Source organism: Peromyscus leucopus, chromosome X (genome assembly GCF_004664715.2).
Source record: "Peromyscus leucopus breed LL Stock chromosome X, UCI_PerLeu_2.1, whole genome shotgun sequence".
NCBI classification, from domain to species: domain Eukaryota; kingdom Metazoa; phylum Chordata; class Mammalia; order Rodentia; family Cricetidae; genus Peromyscus; species Peromyscus leucopus.
In genome coordinates this window covers 65709507-65729860 of record NC_051083.1, presented here as the reverse complement: position 1 = coordinate 65729860, position 20354 = coordinate 65709507, and the positions used below count along the sequence as shown (strand labels likewise).

Sequence of the window (20354 nt, the reverse complement as noted above, 5' to 3'; positions counted from 1 at the left end):
TCGTTTCAGTGGACATCTTTATTAATCATCATCAACGTCTCCAAACCTACAGCTGGAATTTCATCTCATTTCCATGCCGAGTCATGAACGGTGACAAAGCTAACCAGAGACTACTCAAAGAGAACTAAGCTTTTACAGCTCACTTTCTTTTACAGGCAGAATATAAATAGATGCACTCTAGAATGCACAACGGTTTAGTCACTAAGGAACTTAAATGGGATCCTGAAGAATGTAGACAAATCCCGGTGCAGTAAAGACGAGCTGAGTGAGATGCTGTGCAACTGTTTAAGGGTTCCTGGCGCTGCATCTCGGCCACTAGCTGAATCTTGCGCTAACACCAAGTGGAGATGCGGAAAACACACTAAGTTGACTTAGGGGCTGTGCACAGGAACCAAAAGGCAGGAAAATACTAAACATTGCTGAGAGCATCCACCCCAGGAAGGACTTTACCTGTTTTTGAGAGAGCACACACACAGACAGCGTTACTGTAAGACCCACTAAGTTACATCTGCCCTGGTCTTCCTGATAAAATGCCAGCTCTGTTAGGTTATAGTTCAAAAACCCCAGCATTCTGGGTCCCAGGTCAATTAAAACGTGTTCCTACCTACCCCTCCCGCCAAGTGGATGCAGGTGCTTTGTGCTACCTCGCTGATATGACTGCTCGTGACAACTGCTGGAGCTCTCCACTGGTCCCCACCCTGCCTTCAAATAAACACAAAACAACCTCACCTTCCAGGAGCTCGAGACTGGCACCACCCCCAGTGCTCACGTGGCTGACTTTATCCTCCGTGTTCCATTTGGCACAGCAAGTGGCAGTGTCTCCACCACCTGTTGAATGAAGACCGGAGAAAAATGTTTTGGCACCCAAACTGTAAAACAGTGTGGTTCCCAAACCAAAATGTAGCTAATAAACACCCCGCCCCCGCCACTCCATCTCAAGAGGATCCCCTATGATTGATACCTCCATGAACTATCAGCTAGAGATTTACCCATAACGAGACCCAGAAAATATTAACCACATGCCCCCTCTGAATACAGCTCAGCCATGTTGCATTAGTGAGTTTAGTACAGAACCCCTTACCTATGATAGTGATGCAACCCCTAGAAGTGGCTTTTACCACCTCATCCATGAGGGACTTGGTTCCCCTGGCAAAAGCTTCCCATTCAAATACCCCAACAGGTCCATTCCAAACAATCTGCTTAGCTCGAGCCACAGCCTCAGCATATTTCTTGCTGCTCTCAGTACCACAGTCCAAGCCCTAGAGGGTAGAATCAAGACGATGAACCATTAAGACAACTCATTTGAACGGGCGTGGTGCACCACGCCCTTAATCCCAGCACTCAGGAGGCAGAGGCAGGCAGATCTCTGTGAGTTCAAGGCCAGCCTAGTCTACAGAGTGAGTTCCAGGACAGCCAGGGCTACAGAGAATCTCAGAATTTTTTTTTTTATCCAGACAGGGTTTCTCTGTGTAGTTTTGGTGTCTGTCCTGGAACTCACTCTGTAGACCAGGCTGGCCTTAAACTCAGAGATCCACCTGCCTCTGCCTCCCAAGTGCTGGGATTAAAGACGTGTGCCATCACCGCCTGGTATAGAATATTATTTTAAGATGTGTTACATTTCTTCATGCTGGAGAACATTTGTTTTAATGATGCAAAGATGTGTTGCATTCTTTTATATTGCATTTGTTTAACTCCATTAAGCTGTGTTACTTTGCCTGTCTGATGGTCTAAAAAAAGAGCTGAATGGTAAATAGCAAGGCAGGAGAAAGGATAGGCGGGGCTAGCAGGCAGAATAGAGGAAGAAAAAGAGAGAAAAAATATTAAGGAGAAAAAAAAAAAAGAAAGGGCCAGCCACCCAGTCACACAGCCAGACACAGAATACGAAGGAAAGAAAAGATATACAGAAATAGAGAAACATAAAAATCCAGAGGCAAAGGGTAGACAGGATAATTTAAATTAAGAGAAGTTGGCTAGAAATAAGCCAAGCTAAGGCCAGGAATTTATAAGGGAGAATAAGTCTCCGTGTGATTTATTTGGGAGCTGGGTGGCAGGCCCCCAAAGAGCCAAAAGAGTAAAAACAAAAATAATCAACAACACTGTCTTAAAAAACAAATAAAAAATGTTAAAATCTGTTTCAAGTTTTATTCATTTGTGTGTGTGTGTGTTGGAGGACAATTTTGGAAAAGTAGGTTTTCCCTTTCCATAAAGTGGGTTCTGGGGATTGAACTCAGGTTGTCAGACTTGGCGGCAAGTGGTTTTATCTACTCAGCCATTGAGCTGGTCCTAGTCTAGAGTGCGTTCCAGGATGGGCCCCAAAGCTACACACATAAACTGTCTCAAAAAACCATAAAGGAAACTTACTAGCACCAAATATCACCTCTACCAAGACCATAATGTAAGGCTGAATGAACATCAAGAGTTTCTAGTAGAATCAAAATGCATGCATCCTCTATCCTGTGTGTATATGCCTTTTGACAAAAACATTTTACTTTATGGATCAAATAAGGCCAAACCTCATGTTGCCTAATAGCAGCCAAGATCTAGATCAGTGGTTCTCACCCAGATCGATTCTGCCTATCAGACCAGTATGTGCCAATGTCTGCAGAGGTATTCGGTTGTTGCAACTTGGGGTGAACACAACAGACACCTTGCAGCTAGTGACACTATACATATGCCGCAATATACCAACATCCTTGCCACAGCTAGAACTATTTGAGATGTCAATAGACTGAGACGCACTGAACTAGATCAGTTGTGTTCAAACCTTCCATGTATCATAAGCTCCAGGAAGCCTTGGTCAAAAACAGTGGGTTGAATCTCACTCCTAGGGTTTCTGATTCAGTAAGTCTAAAATAGGGCTCAAGAATTTGCCTCTTTTTGTTTGTTTTTTGAGACAGGATCTCACTATTCACCCTCGACTGGCCAGGAATTTGCTATGTAGACCAGGCCAGCCTCAAACTCTATGATTTATTTGTCTATATGATTTATTTATGCTCATGCATGTGTATATGCCACATTTATGGGGCGGGGGACCTCAGAGACCAGAAAGGGCACTGGATCCCCTGGCACTGGAATTATAGGTGGTTGTGAACCACTCAATGTGGGTACCAGAAACCTAACTCTCCCCATAATTGCTAAAGCCATCTCTTCAGATCCCAAATTTGCCTTTTTAAAACAACTTCCAAAAACGATGCTTGTGGGACCACACTTTGGGAAACAATGAAATAGAAAAATGTCTAACAAATGAAAAATAGTGAGCAAACAAGCATATAAACATGACTTTACAGTTATCAAACTAATGTGAAGGCCAGGTGTAATGGCACATTAGTTTAGGGTCTAGAAATATAGCTCAGGTCCCTCGGGTTTGTGTAGCAAGCACTTTGACCTACTGAGCCACCTCGTTGACCTGAAAGTTTACTTAGAATGGCTTGTAGTTAGCCATGTGGTCCGGAACAGTTCAGACCACGAAAGAGCATAGTACTATCTCCAGCACATAGTGCTAAACGAACACTGAATATTCAAAAAGTGGGTTTGCACTATTATTGGTAAAACTGCAGCAATTACTCCACGCAATTGCCCTCCAAGTGCCCATTGCAACATTTCCCATCCTCTTTGAGTCCCATGGAAATTAATATAAAACATTTGCTGGAGAGGAAAGGGCACAGCTCAGCAGTAGAGCACTTCTTAACATCTGTAAAACACTCAGCTGGATCTCCAATGCCACAAAAAAATTTGCTAGATGAGTGAATTTTCTGACCACTTACATAACCAACCAACTGACTCACCATCCAGCCAGCAGGTATACCCGAGGCCACAGTAGCTTGGCCAGTCTTGGCATTCTCATCAAATTTGTCAGCAGTGACAAAGTCAACAGGCAAGGTAATCTTCACACCATTCTTCTCAGCTTTGGACATGAGATCTTTGACAATCTTGGCTCCTTCTTCATCATACAGAGAAGTTCCAATCTACACAAGAGAGCCGAGGAAATGAAGATCAGCCTCTAAACTAAGAACATGACTGACTCACCACCGACGGGAGCATAACATACTCTAAGGTAATACAGATGAAATGGAAATGTTTTTAGGACTCACATAAAGTGCTATCACTACAGAAGCCATTTCACAGCCATTTGCCATGGGTTTCCTACCTCCATGTTGTTGAGCACCTTCAGGAAGGTAAAAGCCATTCCACCACCAATGATCATCTCATTGACTTTGTCCAGCATATTATTGATCAGCTGGATCTTGTCTGCAACTTTCGCTCTAGAAGGGAAAGCACACAATTGGTGAGGGTGGTGCTAAAACTCAGACACAGCAGGAGAAAAAGAAACGCCCCAAAGTGGCAAAAGCACTGCCTAACTTGGCCATGTTTCTCCATCACTCCATGTTTGAAGAAATCCTCAAGGCAGCTCCAGAACAGGGGCTTAAAATGGACATTCGCAGGTTAAGGGTAGAGCTAAGTATGAGAACATGTCTTCCATGTGTAAAACCCTGGGTTTGATCCTCAGCACCTAACCAGAAAAAGGAAACCTCCCTTATCTAAACAGCCACAACCCAATCCAAAATTCAAAGCCCAGATTGCCAGATTAGTAACTGTGATGGTTTGAATAGAAATGGTCTCCAGAGACTAATATTTGCATGCATACTCCCAGTTGAATGTCTGAAAAGCATGAGGTAGTGTGGCCATGTTAGAGGAGTGTCATTAAGAGTGGTTTTAAGGCGCTGGGCGGTGGTGGCGCACGCCTTTAATCCCAGCACTCGGGAGGCAGAGGCAGGCGGATCTCTGTGAGTTCGAGGCCAGCCTGGGCTACCAAGTGAGTCCCAGGAAAGGCGCAAAGCTACACAGAGAAACCCTGTCTCGAAAAACCAAAAAAAAAAAAAAAAAAAAAAAAAGAGTGGTTTTTAAGGCAACCAAAACCCATGCCAGGCCCAGCGTCTGTCTGTCTCTCTGCCTACAGCCTGTACATCCAGAAAAACCATAGTCTATCTTTAGGATTCGGGCTAACCTTGGCTTCAAGTGTTCAGAGATCTTACGACATATGCCCTGTGATTAAAAGACAGCTATACTTCAATCTTACTCTAAAATCTGAACACACCAGTGGTTGACTTTCACTCCGATATTCCAGATCTTCAGAAAACCTAAGAACCAAACCCAGACAGCTCAACGGAGAAGCCAGAGAAAAGAGTCTGATGATTTTAAATCAGTAAACAAAAGTGTCAATGTTTCCAGGAACTAACATTTTTGCAAGACAACACAAAAACCTACACCCATCTGGGTTATTTTTAGGACTCTGAAACAGGGCTCATGAAGCCTAGAGAGCAACTATGCTAGGTGAAGCTGACACCCAGTTCCAGAGTCAAATTTCATCAGGAAATGCTGAGTGTGCTTAGTCATGTGGAAGGGGAAAAAAAAAAAAACATCCCATAGATGGGTCATGGTCCTCTACCCGAAAGAGGCTGATGCCTAAACAGCTATGCCAAGTGAAAGGCAGCTTTCTCATCCAAGCAGTCCAAGTTCCTCCTTCCTACTTTATGTGCAATGTAGCCACTCGACCTTCTCTTCTGAAAGTTCTTCTTGGCTAAACTATTATTACCTACATACTGCCTTTCCCCACAAGACACATAAAATAGGTACATGGTCTGGAGAGTTACATCTAAATGATCCTTTAAGCACTCAGAGGGAAGTTTTCAGTTACTCCCTACCAGACTGCAATCTACCAGCTTTGGAACTGTTTTAAAAAGCACCTTGCCAGGTGTATGGCCCAAGCATGTCATCCTAGAGCTCAAGAAGTTGAAGCATGAGGGTCAGGGCAAGATCATCCTGGACTACAAAGCAATTTCAAGGCTAGCCTGGGGTATGTGAGACATTATCTTAAACTGGAAAAGAAGAAGCTCAGAGACTGAGATGAGCACCCCCGAGGGATCAGTCTCCATTTTTCCCTGTGGAACCATTTTATGTCCTCTACATTCTGCTGTCCCACCAATCTGACCTACATAGACCACATTAAGAGGCTCACATGCCTTCTCTTCTGCTTTCCAGGTAAGCTGGCCAATGAGTGGTGCATGCAGGGGGTGTCCAGGCAGAAACTGAAGAAAAGGCACAAGTATCTTTCCCTGGCTCCTTCTACCACTTGACCAACCCTATATCCCCTGACTAAAGAAAGACCAGAGGATTCTAATCATACTGCCTTTTTCCATGGACTACCTCTCTGGAATCTCTGTATCTTCAGATGCTGATGGCTATTAATAAACCCAGATGATGGCAGGGCCTTCCCTAAACCCCACCCTCACCTGTCTCTATTAAATTCTCCTCAGTTACCCATTGTGATTATGCTATCTGACCATAAGCCACCCATGTTATGGACGACTACCAGGCTAACACTATTTAACATGGTCCCGAGGTGTTCTTCATACCCTCCCAAGATAGCCAGGAAGGGTCGTTCAGGACTCTCCAAAGCTTTGGCAAAGTAGTTCAGTTCCTTCTTCATCAAAAATCCACCAGCCTTCTGTGGCAGATTCACACCCACCATGGAGCTAGAAGGAAAAAAAAAGAAACCAAATTTATTCAAAATCCAGTCAAATTCTACCATTTTTTTCACAGACCCAGAAGCCTGCTCCTTATCACTAAAATGTTTTCATCAGCTGGGAAACCATGGTTTCATCCCTAAACTGCAATAAAGCCAGTTACATCTTAGATACATTTCTGACTAAGTTTATGACCAAGGGTAAAACAAGCAATGGACTGAGGTGGAATTTAAAATATCCAGTTAGGTCAGGGTCTGAGCTAGGTCCTCTGCATATACTAATGTATATGGTTACGGTTGTGTAGCTGGGTGTTCTTATGGGACTCAAGATGTATGCCACCATACCCAGAAGTACTCTGTTTCATCTTAACACCAATACAAATAAATGAATGGCAGGCCAGTACCATTCTGTAATCTAAAATTCTAACTGCTTTAATAAAAGACTAAAATCTTCCCAGTTTTGCCTGCTCTTGGGACCCTTTTCCTCCTACTGGGTTGCTCGTCCAGCCTAGGAGGGGATGTGCCTAGTCCTATCGTAAGTTGGTTCTGCCACGTCCAATTGCCATCCCTAGGAGACTTAGTTTTTGAGAGGGAAAACAGGAACGGATCTTGGGGAGAGGGGAAGTAGGAGAGTGGTCCGGGAGAAGCGCAGGGAGGGGGAACTATGGAGGGGCTGCTCAAGATCACTGTACTCTGCCTAGTACTGACAAGGCTCTCGGTACCTGTGGGCTCGGTGTGCAGTCCCAAAAGCATCATTGACATAGACATCCCCAAGTTTGGACAGTGAGGCTCGGAAAGCATCAATTTTGGCTGGCTCGGCTTTAATCTGCAGAGAAAAATTTAAAGAGGAAAATCTAGCATGGGAATCCTCTTGAACATCTTGAGGACTCTGAGTTAGTAGGGAAAGTTTTACTATTAGCAACAGGGTCTGTTCTTTCTCCTAAATATTTCAGGTCCTTTGGTCATTTCTTGTCTCCATTACCTCCCCCTGAAAATCATACACGCATGTACGTATGTGTACACACATATGCAAAATACATGTGATAAAATTCAAAAACAAACAAAAAGAATGTAGGATAAATTCAAAGTTTTTCATGAAAAGATGCCATAGACATTATCAGGACATACCTCATTTTTGACTTGCCAATGAGTATAAGGAAGGCAATGTTAATTCTGAAAATACCAATTTGAACACACTGAACATTCAATTATGGGGCTGGAAAGATGGCCCAGTGGTTCAGAGCACTTGCTGCTCCTCCAGAACCCATACTGGAGCTCACACTCGCCTGCAAAAATCAACTTTTAAAACTGAATTGTCTTCATTTGGTTTGTGTCCAGTGTGAACTTGTAACTGAATGCCTGCAATTTCAGGCATTCTAAATAAGCCATTAGAGCGAAGAGCAAGTGAATTCACTAAAAGTGAAGTCAGAGACTAGCAGTCAGTTCACTGATTCCTGAATAAAACCTCCCGAGTCACCTTTCCAGTTGAGTGCTTAGTTTGGGCATCTTGAGTTTCAGTTTAAAAGGGCACTGAATTTTAGGTCAGCATTGAGTAGTACTGTAGCAAGACCACGCCAAAGCAGGGCAGGGCCAGCTCAGGGCCAACGCTGCTAAGAAAAGAAACTGCTTGAAAGCGGGCACTCCAGATGACCTTAAGAAATGTCAGAAGTCAAAAGGGGACTGACATATACCCTCAGAGCATCTTGTTCTTTCATCTCTAAAGCCCCAAAGAGTAGAAGGTACTAGGAACTGCCCTTGGCTAACTACCCAAAGGGCAAATCCAAAATCACTCAGAGGCGGTTTTAACATTTAGTGACTGAATTCTGTTGTCGTCTAGTGACCAGTCTTGTGGATTATCTACAGCTTTTATGACAATGGCATGTGAATAGATCCAACAGGACTGTATAATTGTAATTGACTACATGAGCCACATAGCTTACACCATTTGCTACATGGCTCTTTGTAGAAAAAAAGCTTGCAGATCTAACGGACTGAGCTATAAAGGCCAGCAACAGCACCACTACTAACTTCAGCAAAATGGCTGCCTTTCTGAAACCCAGGCTTCTTTCTGAGATGTTTCCTTAGGAAATGAGGATAACACCTGTACCTACTTTTTTTGGGGGGGAAGGGACTTTCAGGACAGGGTTTCTGTGTAGCCCAGGCTGGCCTCAAACTCAGAGAGATGCACCTGGCTCTGCCTCCCGAGTGCTGGGATTAAAGGCGTGCACCACCACCGCCCAGCCTGTACCTACTTATCTTACAGAGACTCAAATGTCCTGAGTCAGGTGAGAGGCCAAGCACTTGGAAGGTGGAGCAATCAGGAGCTCAAGGTCGTCCTAGGCTACCTCAAGTTCAAGACCAGCCTGAGCTACACAGTATATGAGCTACATGAGACCTTGTCTCCAACCACTCCTACCCTACCCAAGAAAGGAAAATCTTAAGTTCAATGCCTTAAGGAATCTCACCATGACCATTACCCTCACCAAATACTCTGATTACCTAAGAGCATTCATGTATTTTTTTTTTTTTCATTTTGTTTTTGAGACAGGGTTTCCAGTTCCAGGCTGGCCTGGAAATCTGTTTGTAGACCAGGATGGCCTTGAACTCAAGAGATCCACCTGCCTAATTCATGTATTTTTCAAAGGTATTTCAAAAAGTGAACAGGAAGAGAGTTTCGGCAGCGCTGGTCACATTCCACTCCTTGACTGGGTAGTGATTATATAATGTGTGTACTCTGTGCTAATTGGTAATTCATCACGTACATTTAAACAGCTGCTTTTGTTCTGCAGTGCTGAGGATTGTACCCGGGGCATCGTACACTATCATGAGCTACATCCATGGCCCACATTTGTACAGTTTTACAAGGATGTTATATCTCAATTTTAAAAGGTGTTTGGGCAAATCAAGATGAGTTTCCACTATTCTTTAATCATGGCCTCATACAAATTCAGGCCCAATAATATCAAAATCACAGGTCCTACCTTGTTCCCAGAAGCATCTTTTCCCTTCCCTTCTTCCTCTACATGAAAGCGGAGGTTCTCCAGCAGGATGACAGTGCCAGCTGCTGGGTTGGCACAGGCATTCTCTACTTCTGGGCCCACACAATCCTTCAAGAACAGAACATCCCTGGGGGAGGGAGGAGCAAGAAATGAAGATTAGAGCAGCCTGAAAGCTGAGACCCAGCGACAGCGTGCCCGACTGCTGAGAACCAGCCTACCTCACCTCCCCGAGCTCACCAGCACCAGAGCCCTGTACTTACTTGCCCAGCAGAGATTTGAGTTCCGCCGCAACTGGCTCTAAGGAGTACTTGTCAGGCATGGGAACACCATCAGGCCGGCCCAGGTGGCTCATCAGGACAACCGACTTGGCTCCATTGTCCAAGCAGAATTTGATGCTTGGGACAGCAGCCTTGATCCTATAACCAAAAGAAGACAGAAGATAGAACAGTGTTCTTCCTAGGAATTAGAGGGAACTATTTTAACTAGTGACTTGGTAAAATATAAAACGCCGTTTCTTCTCCAAGTTTCCTCAAGTCTGACAGTTGCAGAATTCATATTTGTGTTCCTAAGATAGATATGATGCAGACCTGCCACCTGGAACTACAGTCTCACCACAGACCTGTTCCACATGCAGAAAAGAACCTAGCAAAGCCTGTAGTCTCTCTCCAGCAGGGCCTGCCTGGGAGGTTAGCCCTCAGCTTTTGGGGCTTGGCGAGGTATCTCACTGGGTGAAGTACTTCCCTGGCATGCACAAAGCTCTGGGATAATCAGCTGCAGGACATGGTGGGGGAGAAGAAAGAGGATCAGAAGTTCAAGATCATCCTCAGTAACACAGCAAACGAGGCAACCCTGGCTTTTCAAGTGTCCCCCAGTTCTCTGACAACAGCTGGTCACTGTTTCTATACTCTCTAGAAGCCAGGTAATGATGACTAACACCTGCTCCCTTCTAAAAGTCTGAAGTTAGTAGTTGCTAGGTACAGGATACCTTTGTGACCAGAGCCACCTGGTACAGACCCAAAGGAAATGAAATTAGCATGCAAAAAAAGACATCTGTACACTCAAGTTTATAGTAGCATTGTTCACAATGGCTAAAATGAAGACTTCACCTCATCTCTCATCAGCAGATGAATGGGGGGAAAAATGAGGTATCATTCAGTCGCAAAAATAAACTCTTCATACACATAAAATAAATCTTTAAAAAAATTTAATTTGGGCCAGGCGGTGGTGGTGCCCGCCTTTAATCCCAGCACTTGGGAAGCAGAGGCTGGAGGATCTGTGAGTTCGAGGCCAGCCTGGTCTACAGAGTGAGTTCCAGGAAAGGCACAAAGCTACACAGAGAAACCCTGTCTCAAAAAACAAAAAAAAAATTTAATTTGGGGCTGGTGAGATGGCTCAGCAGTTAGAGCACTGGCTGCTCTTCCAGAGGTCCTGAGTTCAATTCCCAGCCACCACTTTGTGGCTCGCAACCATCTGTAATAAGATCTGGTGCCCTCTTCTGGTGTGCAGGTATACAAGCAGACAGAGCACTCATTTTAAATTAAAAAATTTTTAATTTAAAATAAAGAGCCAGGCATCATGGCGTATGCCTGGAACCAACACACCTGGAAGGCTGAGGCAGAAGGACCCCAAGCTCAAGCCCATCAGAAGCTGAGACCCTTCTCAGAACAATGTTTTGAAATAAAATCTTATATCATTTTCTTAAAGGCAACAACAGTACTATGACTTAAAAATTCTGCTTTTGAAAATGAAATCTGCTTCTGCAGGGCACAGGGAGAGATCACTCAGTGGTTAAGGCTTGCTATTCTAGAGAACCTGTGTTCAGTTCCCAGTAGCTGTATCAACTGGCTTCCAACCACCTGCAACTTCACCTCCAATGTATCTATTCCCTCTTCTGGCCTCCATAGGCAACTTCACCTCCAATGTATCTATTCCCTCTTCTGGCCTCCATAGGCAACTTCACCTCCAACATATCTATTCCCTCTTCTGGCCTCCATAGGCAACTTCACCTCCAATGTATCTATACCCTCTTCTGGCCTCCATAGGCAACCTCACACAGTGCAACCAATGCCCTTGCACACACATGCAAACATACACATCATCTCTCCACACCCCACCCCCTCATATAAAAATAAATCTTTTACAAGGAAATTCTGCTTCTGAAGCTAGTACCCAAGACACCAGGAAGCTAAAGTAGTGTTACTTCTGAAATCTTTTCTAATTTTTTAGAGGCAAAGGCAGAGCAAACTATCCCCTCCCTAAAAAAAAATACTTTATCTGAGCTCCTTGTAACAAACTCTAGTAAATCTACATGTAAGCTTAAAAATTACTGAAACTAAAACCCATTCTCTTGCACACTTCATTTTGTAAGAAAAGTCAACTAATCTTTAACTCTGATTTAAAAAAAAAAAGTATCTCCAAATTCCTTGAAATTTTTCTTAAAACAAGGAGTACTTCCTCAGGATGTTTTTGTTGGTAGGAGGATTTTTTAAACTGGGGGGTGGTCTGGAGTTTTCTGTTTGGTTGTTTTAAAATATTTATATTAATTCTTCAAGAATTTCATAGTGTATGTTGATCATTCCACTCACTTGTTTTAGGTGTTGAGACAAGTTTTTGGACAGCCTAGAATGGCAGGAAACTGGCTTTATAGCTCACACGCCTTTCAATTTAACTTATGGCCCTCCTCAATTCAGCCTTGCAAGCACTAAGATTATAGGCATACACCCCCACGTCAAACTAGAATTCCTGTTTGGTTGTTTTGTTTTTTTGAGACAAGGTCTCTCTATAGACCTGGCTGTCCCAGAACTCACTCTGTAGACCAGGCTGGCTTCAGTCTCAGAGATCTGCCTGCCTCTGTCTCCCCAAGTATTGGGATTAAAGGCGTGCGCTACACACCTGGAATAGGGTGAATTTTTTTCCAATATTTTTCATGAATTTAGAATAATTCCCACACTGACAAGAAAGCAGGTTAGTAAAGACCCAAAGTCATGTGGCTTCGGTTGATGTACTTCCACAGTATGGAGAAAGAAATTTGTACCTCATATACTCACACTTCTTAAAGCCAGGCCAGGTTTGGTAGCGATCTTACCTTTGGTTATTTGTGATCTGGTTGTTCTTCATAGGAACATTGAAGTCCACCCTAGGAAAGAAAAAGGCTTCAGTTGCACAGCCATCATCAACTTCTTAGTCCCTCAAAAGTTTAAACCGTTAAAAGCTCAAAGCTCACCTTTAAAATAATAAGAGGCATTAAAAGAGAGGGCTGGCAAGATGGATCAGGTGGTACAGGCACTGGTGCCAACCTGACAACCTGAGTTTTATCCCCACGTCCCATGGGTGGAAGAAAACTACTCTAGGAAGTTGTCCTCTGAACTCACACCTGTACCTTGGCATGTGCATGTACATATGTACACACACACACACACACAGAATAAATGTCATTTTAAAAACATTAAATGAAGACAGTACTTGGTCTCGGGCAAGAGTGACCACAGTGACTGGGACAGGCCAGATGACGATTCTGCGGTATGGCTTCACATTCCTCACACATGTGCTCATTTCATAGTCATTTGAGTACATGATTTGTATCTTTTTAGATATGTAGCTAATAATTTTAAAGGAATTTCCAACTAGACGAACTTGTCCAGGAGACCCGGGAAGCTAAAGGCAATTACACCTAAATGTATTTCTCTATTTTAGCCCAGTATTTTCTATTTAGTCTCATGATATCTGTAGCAGTCTGCTGGAGTGACAAAAAATATTTTGATACTGATTCTGGATCCTTGTAAAAACAACATCCCCCAGTAAAAACAACATCCCCCAAAGAAAAGAAATTGAAAAATAAAACACATCAAGAGAAATTCTGGCACATTAATAGAAAAAAACCTAGGCTCGAGTATCCAGTTTACACAATGCCCTTCAACATATAAAGAACAGTCACTTTCAAAGAACTTGAGGGAAAAAGGGGTGAAATGTGCCTCAGCCCATTGACCAAAATGAAAGCCAATAATATATTGAAGCTTTCCCTTTTGACCTAACAGATTACTGCTGGAAATTGAACCCAGGGCCCTGGCCATGGCAGACAACTGTTCTAGTGCTCACATAGCTCCCCAGCCCCATTTTATCATTAGGAACCAATTCTTTTGAACTACTGTCTGTATGGTGGCTGATTTTAATGTCTAAGTGGTTTTTGTTGTTGTTTTGGTCTTTTCGAGACAGGGTTTCTCTGTGTAGCTTTGCGCCTTTCCCAGAACTCACTCTGTAGACCAGGCTGGCCTCGAACTCACAGAGATCCACCTGACTCTGCCTCCTGAGTGCAGATTAAAGGTGTGCCCTGCCCTGCCACCCCCACACACACCCGGCTAATGTCTAAGTTTTGTCTGCCATGATTTGAGACAGACTATGTGGTCTAGCTTCCTTTCATCTCCTGAATAAATGCTGAGATTAAGTATTAGATTAATGTACCAATACATCCACCCTAAAACCATTTAACTAATTTTTTCTTTTTTTTAAGGGGGGGAGGGTGGTGTTCAAGACAGAGTTTCTGGCTGTCCTGGGTGCATCTCTGCCACCACCACCACCCAGCTTATTAATTTTTCTTAAATCTGAGAAATGAGGGCTGGAGAGATGGCTCGGTGTGAGAACACTGACTGCTCTTCCAGAGGTCCTGAGTTCAATTCCCAGCAACCACATGGGGGCTCACAACCATCTACAGTGGGATCTGATGCCCTCTTCTGGCCTGCAGGCATATATGCAGGCAGAACACTGTATACATAATAAATAAATCTTTTTTAAAAGCTGAGAATTATAGTATCTAGCTTATAGTTAAGAGAAACAAATTAGTGAATGACAAAAGGCTTAGAAGTGGTACATAGTATCATGCAAATGTTAGCTGTTATTATGTTAACAATTCCCCAAACTGTAGTTTTTATTTGAAAGACCAACTATATTAAAGACCTTACCAAAAAAAAAACCCAAACAAACAAAAAAAAGCAACAACAACAAAAAAAAAAACACCTAGTACCAGTCACTAAGGGACTATATATGGTAAGGCAGGATTGCTACTGTCCTTGACTGTGAAATTCCATCTTTTCCCGATGTCTTTTTCTCTGTCTGAGCAGTGACCACAAGTCCTGCAGATCACTGATTTCCTCTATCCCGTGACCACTAATCTACCTACCTCACCAAGGACCTGGAGGGACATAGTTCTTGATTTGGATTTAAGAAAGCCTTTAAAATTAAAAGGCACTACTCTAGTTGGTTTCTGGTACCTATGGCATCCTCTTTAAATATCCTGAGTAGGCCCTTGCCAGCCTTAAAGTTCAGAACTAGCAGATCAAGTATCCCACTACCATGATCCTCCTGCAGCCTCCAGGAAGGCTAATGGGCAAAACGGTTAACTACATAGGCTAAATAGTGCTGCTCCCTGCCCCCAAAACCTAAGAAGGAGGAAAAGGCTGAAATACCCAAACATCTGTGGCTTCCATCCAAGCTCTGATGGCATCATCTTACTGATGAAAAACTGGATTAGTTCTCTCGCTGTCCTCTTGATAACTTCAACCTTCACCTACCATCTCCTGGACTCACAACTCTGCCTGCCATTAGCTTCTCTTCTGAGGACTCCAAAGCAGGGAAGAACCTTGCCTACACGTTCCACTTGTTCTGATATATAATGTGCACCCTTTTCCACTCCCCAGTAATACTCTTGAGTTTTGCCTTAAGGACAAATTCAGGTATCACCACATATATCAGAATGGCTAAAATTAAAAAAGGATGACTACCAAACTCAGAGTGACAGTCTATGCCCCAAGAAGACAGGTTCGGCCACCTTTCCCTAGTAAGTCAATTAGAACAGTCACATTAATAGCAAAAAAAAAAAAAAAAATCAGAAAGACATTGATTTAATGTCACCACCATAAAAGACAAAGCAATCCAGTGGCCCTCCAAATCCATCTTCAGGAACCTATAGTTCAAACACAGATGCACACATCTGAGCAGCTCCCCGTCTAAGCAATCTGAAGGTCAAGGTGTGGTGCTGCTCACCACTGACCCATCTTTGTCTTTGTAAGATTGTAATTCTGCTGGAAAATAGCCCAAGCTTTTCTTCTCCCGGCATGGGATTCCTGGGGAAATTGCAATTTCTTATAGCCTACTGGGTTTTTTGTTTTTTTTTTTTTTTTTTTTTTTTGGTTTTTCGAGACAGGGTTTCTCTGTGTAGCTTTGCGCCTTTCCTGGAACTCACTTGGTAGTCCAGGCTGGCCTTGAACTCACAGAGATCCGCCTGGCTTTGCCTCCCAAGTGCTGGGATTAAAGGCGTGTACCACCACCGCCCAGCTTAGCCTACTGTTTAAATCATGCGGTAGCTAAAACCCCTCCTCAGTATACAGTCATTTCTGCCAGTCGGTTTTACCACCACCAAACACTGGTGAGGATGCAGAAAAACTGATCACTGATGTCCTCCAACAGGAATGTGAAATGGTGCAGCGCCTTTGGAAAGCTATCTGGGGATCCCTCCAAAGGTTAAAGATGGAATTGCTCAGTGGCAGAATGCCTGCAATCCCAATCCTAGGATTTTTACCCCAAGTACAGCATGTGACCATCCCTAGACTGGCACACAAAAAAAAATTCATAGCAGCTTCCTGTGTGAAAACCCCAAACTGGCAACAACCCAGATAGCCTTTAATGGGGATGGATGATAAAACTCTTGTACACACATCCTGTGAAAAAGCACCCAGCAATTCAAAGGAATATTCTGTTGGTACGTGTACCAACTTGGATAACTGTTCAATGAATGTTGAGTAAGCGTGCATCTCCAGAAGTTACACATTGTACGAATACGTATATACCATGTTTTGGAAATGACAGGTTTTAAAAGTAGAGCAGCAGGTCAGTAATCATCAGGCATTAAAAATGGACAGTATGATTCTAACCAAGTAACATGAGACATCTCGATGGTGATCAGCCAGTGCTGTCTTGACTGAGGTGGTGGTTATACAAATCTATGTGATAAAATGCTAGAACTGTACACTTCATACCAACGTCGAATCCCCACTTCTGCCATTGCACTACAATTATGCAGCCACTGGGAAAAGCTGACTTTCCATACAATCTTTGCAGTCTTCTAGAAATGTGTAATTATTACAAAAAAGTTTTTAAAAAATTTAAGTTCGAATAACAAGTCTTGTTGGGCAGCCCCTTTAATCCCAGCACTTGGGAAGCAGAGGCAGAGGACTTCTGAATTAAGAGGTCAGAATGGTCCAGAGAGAGCTCCAGAACAGCCAGGGCGACAGAGAAAGCCTGCCTCAAAAAACCAAGACAAAAAAAAAAAAAAAAAAAAAAACCAAGTCTTTCTGCAATCTCCGGATTCCAGGCCCAGTTCTAAGAACTCTCAGAGGAACCATGCCATTGTTGCTCTATGGACTGCTTGCTAAATTACACTAGTGTGATTCCATTTTCTTTCTTTCCACCAGGGCTGTTACTTCGCAAGTCACAACAAAACGGTGAGGCTGGAAAAAAATAAATAAATTGAATCCAAAAAAAAAAAAAACCAGGAAGTACAAGAAAAAAGAGAAGTACTTTACCAGCAAAGGGTGACTGGTAACCTACGAGGGGATAGAAAGGAAACAGTATGACAAAACTCAAGCAGGAAATGTACTCAAATGGCCTGGTAAAATCAAGCAGTTGGCGAGAATGGAAAAAAACGCTGAGCCGTGGAACCTGTTGGGGTTTCTGGCTATTTTCAAGTTGCTCTGAAAGGAGTGGGGGTGCTCAGGCATAAAACACCTAGTGTTTGACCCCAGCACATGGAAAATAGTTAGCCCAACCAATCCACTTCCCTCGCCAATTCAAACCAAGGGACTAGACACGTGAGAAGACAAGGGTACCCTTCTACTACCCTTCTACAGGCCAGAAAGGAGGGGAGTGAAACAGCCCCTGCTCCTGAGGCCCCGTTCCTGAAGCACCGCCAAGCACCACAAAAAGCCCTGAAACAAAAAGGTATTGAGCTCACCCAGGCAGAGCTGCCTGGACTCCTCTAAAATGGAAGCCTGCAATGAAACTCCCTATTCAAGATGCATTAATAATCAGGAAACAAAGCAACCTTGCCAGTGTGGCCTTCAAAATAAGTACAATGTATCCATACAAAAAAAAAAAAAGGAAGCGATTGCAACCCCCACAGACAAAGTCTACTTCAACCTGTCCCTGGGTCAATGTCCAAGTGTTTAGACAATGGGATTGGTAGCTAGAGACCCAAATTCTAGTCCCGACTCAGCCACAAACTTGAGAGTTCAATAACTTTCAACATGTCTCATCAATTGCCATCATACTGCTAGTTCAATAACCTTGAACAGTAAAACTGGACTAGCCAATCTTTTCAAGACTCCAAGTTAAGCTGTGTTAAATGAAACTTGATTTGGTGCAAAGGGAGAAAACTTGTTTCCTCCATTCTCACGCCCAAGCAGAGGTAATTCCTTAAGACAGTTTCCCTGTGGAGGAGAGCATAAGGCCCCAAACTGCAGTTACAGGAAGGTGACCAACACAATGTCCCCCTGGCTTTCAGCTGCTGCACACATCCACCTCAAGCCATCGGAGGTAGAAGGAAATATCTGAAACCTTTTCAGCTAGTTGCAGGCTAACATCTACCTTCTCAGTTTCACAGGGTCAATCTCATTTCCTCGGAGCACCATGAAGAGCTAGAACCTGCCCTTTAATCCTAGGGTGGCTGGGATCTCTACTCCATCCAGATTACAAAGGTCTAGCCCATGAAAGGTAGCACGAGTGCTTTGCATGAACACTGGATTCTGGCTATCTGCACAGCAAGAAAAGGCCACCTGCCTAGCAATATTGGCTACGATGAAATATGTGCCTGTACAGTTCTCCTAGCTGCAGAGGTAGGAGAGCCTCTGCTCCCTCACACGTGTTAGGATCTAAAAAAATGCCCTCATTCGAACTGGCCCAAATTGTGAAAGGGACCGGGATTACGTCATTCACACACTGCCAATCAATCAACCGCTTCCAAAAAAGGTCAAGCCGGCAGAGCAGTCACTGCGATTACCTATGGCCCTTCAAAAATTACCATCCGTGGGTCCTGTAGTTACACGAACAGCCAAGTGCATCAGTTATGTATCTAGCCATCATCTTTCACTCTGGCACACATTATAAATTACGAAAGTTAGAAAGGTAGAAGTCCCATACACGCTAGGAATTCTGTCAGGTAAGGGAGAAGTCAACTTGATAAATGACCAAGGATCCACATGTGCCGAGTAAGGAGTAAGTGAATGCCATGTGCGTGGAAGCCTTGCTCGCTTCTAACATCCTGCTTCGCTAGCCACCTCTGAGGGTGAGGTTAGAGGCCTCCAACTCCGGGCCGCCACACCCTGTATGTGTCACAATCCTGATGCAAACCTCAAGGCCAGTAGTCCAATGGCAAGGTAGGGCTGCTGAGGCCTGTTACATAAGCTATACAGAGCTTCATTCAGTGGGCCTCACCCTCCCACCCAATTTTTTTAGGGAAGAGACCTCCACTCCTGAGCATTTCAAACCACAGCCTCTGGGAAAGAAATCTTTTTGTACCGGGACCAATGAAACGTGGGCGGTTTCGAATTCGTCAGGGATGGTCCAAAGACCGTGGGGGAAGGGAAATTAGCTAAATGACCTTTCAAGGTCCCTCAACTGGGGCCTAGAGATTTGCAGGATAAGCATTAGGTCCCATCTCCTTACAGGAGACGAAACTGCATTTCGGAAATGGGGAAAAGATTCAGTCCTGCGAATCTGAACCTTTTCTCAGTGAGATCCACTCCCTAAAGGACACTATTGATCCCTTTTTATGCTGGAAGAAAAGCAGTTAGGAAGCATCAAACTCGGACAGTCTCAGCCCCAACGAGGTGAGGACACCCCTGGCTCAGCAAACCCAGGACCCCTGAGACCTAGCTGAAAACTAAGCGCAACTTAGGGTGCACGGAAAAGCGTGCTTGCCAGGGCCAGAGAGGCTGTGCTAGAGCCCCGAGGGCATGAGTACAGGATTACCTCATCACGACCCGCTTCCCCTTCACGTCCAGCTTGTCCAAAGTCAGCTTGTTAGAAAGCGACATTTTGGCAACAGAGTGAGATCAAGAGGCGCGGACCCGAGGAAGAGGAGATCACTGCGGCCGACGTGCGCTTTTGAAGCGTGCAGAACGCCGGGTTGCGGGGGACCAGAGGGCGCTCGCTCCGCCCCTAGCCCCGCCCCTGAGCCCGCCCTTGGACCCGCCCCTTCCCGCCGCTGCTCCCAGAGAACGAAGCGGCAAAGCTGCTATTGGTCGCAGCCCAGAAGGCCGGTCCGCTTCCATTGCTCCGAGGCGCTGTCCATCTACAAGGAACTGGTGGGACGTGCGACTTCCATTTGTCACGTCCAGCACGACGCGAGCAGCGGGGAACCTTCCTGACGAGGGGAGGAGTAGAAGATTTCACCTAAGGGCCCCTAAAGAAGAGAGTGGGTTGGCCCCTCAGGGTGGGCGTGGAATGTGTGCTTGACCAGAGGCCACTTGTGCAGCCAAAGTGCCCAGCGCAGCTGCTCAGCAGCGCATGCTCGGGACTGCCTTGGGAAAAGCACCGCCCCACCCGGTGGAATTCCCAGGGGCCTTTTCAAAAGCTTTGCAAATGCCATCTCCTTTTGGAATCTTTTGTTTTCTTGCCTCCAGAATGGAATTCTACATAAGGCCTTACTTAGTAATCGAAACTTCTCAGAAGTCAAAAAAGGACCAGGTCCTCCACCCCCTTTTATAATAAAAAATACAATGTAATTGCCGTGGTTACATTATCCATTGTAATGGTGAATACATTCAGCATGTGTCATGTTAACT

At 44.3% G+C, this 20354-nt stretch overlaps 1 protein-coding gene across 1 annotated transcript; it reads right to left on the bottom strand.

Moving 5' to 3' along the window:
• On the bottom strand, positions 1-19747 carry Pgk1 (phosphoglycerate kinase 1). Its single transcript, XM_028886393.2, has 11 exons — positions 19540-19747; positions 12608-12658; positions 9783-9938; positions 9505-9649; positions 7246-7349; positions 6414-6533; positions 4148-4262; positions 3786-3965; positions 1082-1259; positions 730-828; positions 1-450 (listed from the first exon to the last, which is right to left on the bottom strand). Exons 1-11 carry the CDS (start codon positions 19602-19604, stop codon positions 410-412), a joined length of 1254 nt encoding a protein of 417 aa, XP_028742226.1. The 5' UTR covers positions 19605-19747; the 3' UTR covers positions 1-409.
• Positions 19748-20354: the final 607 nt, after the last annotated feature.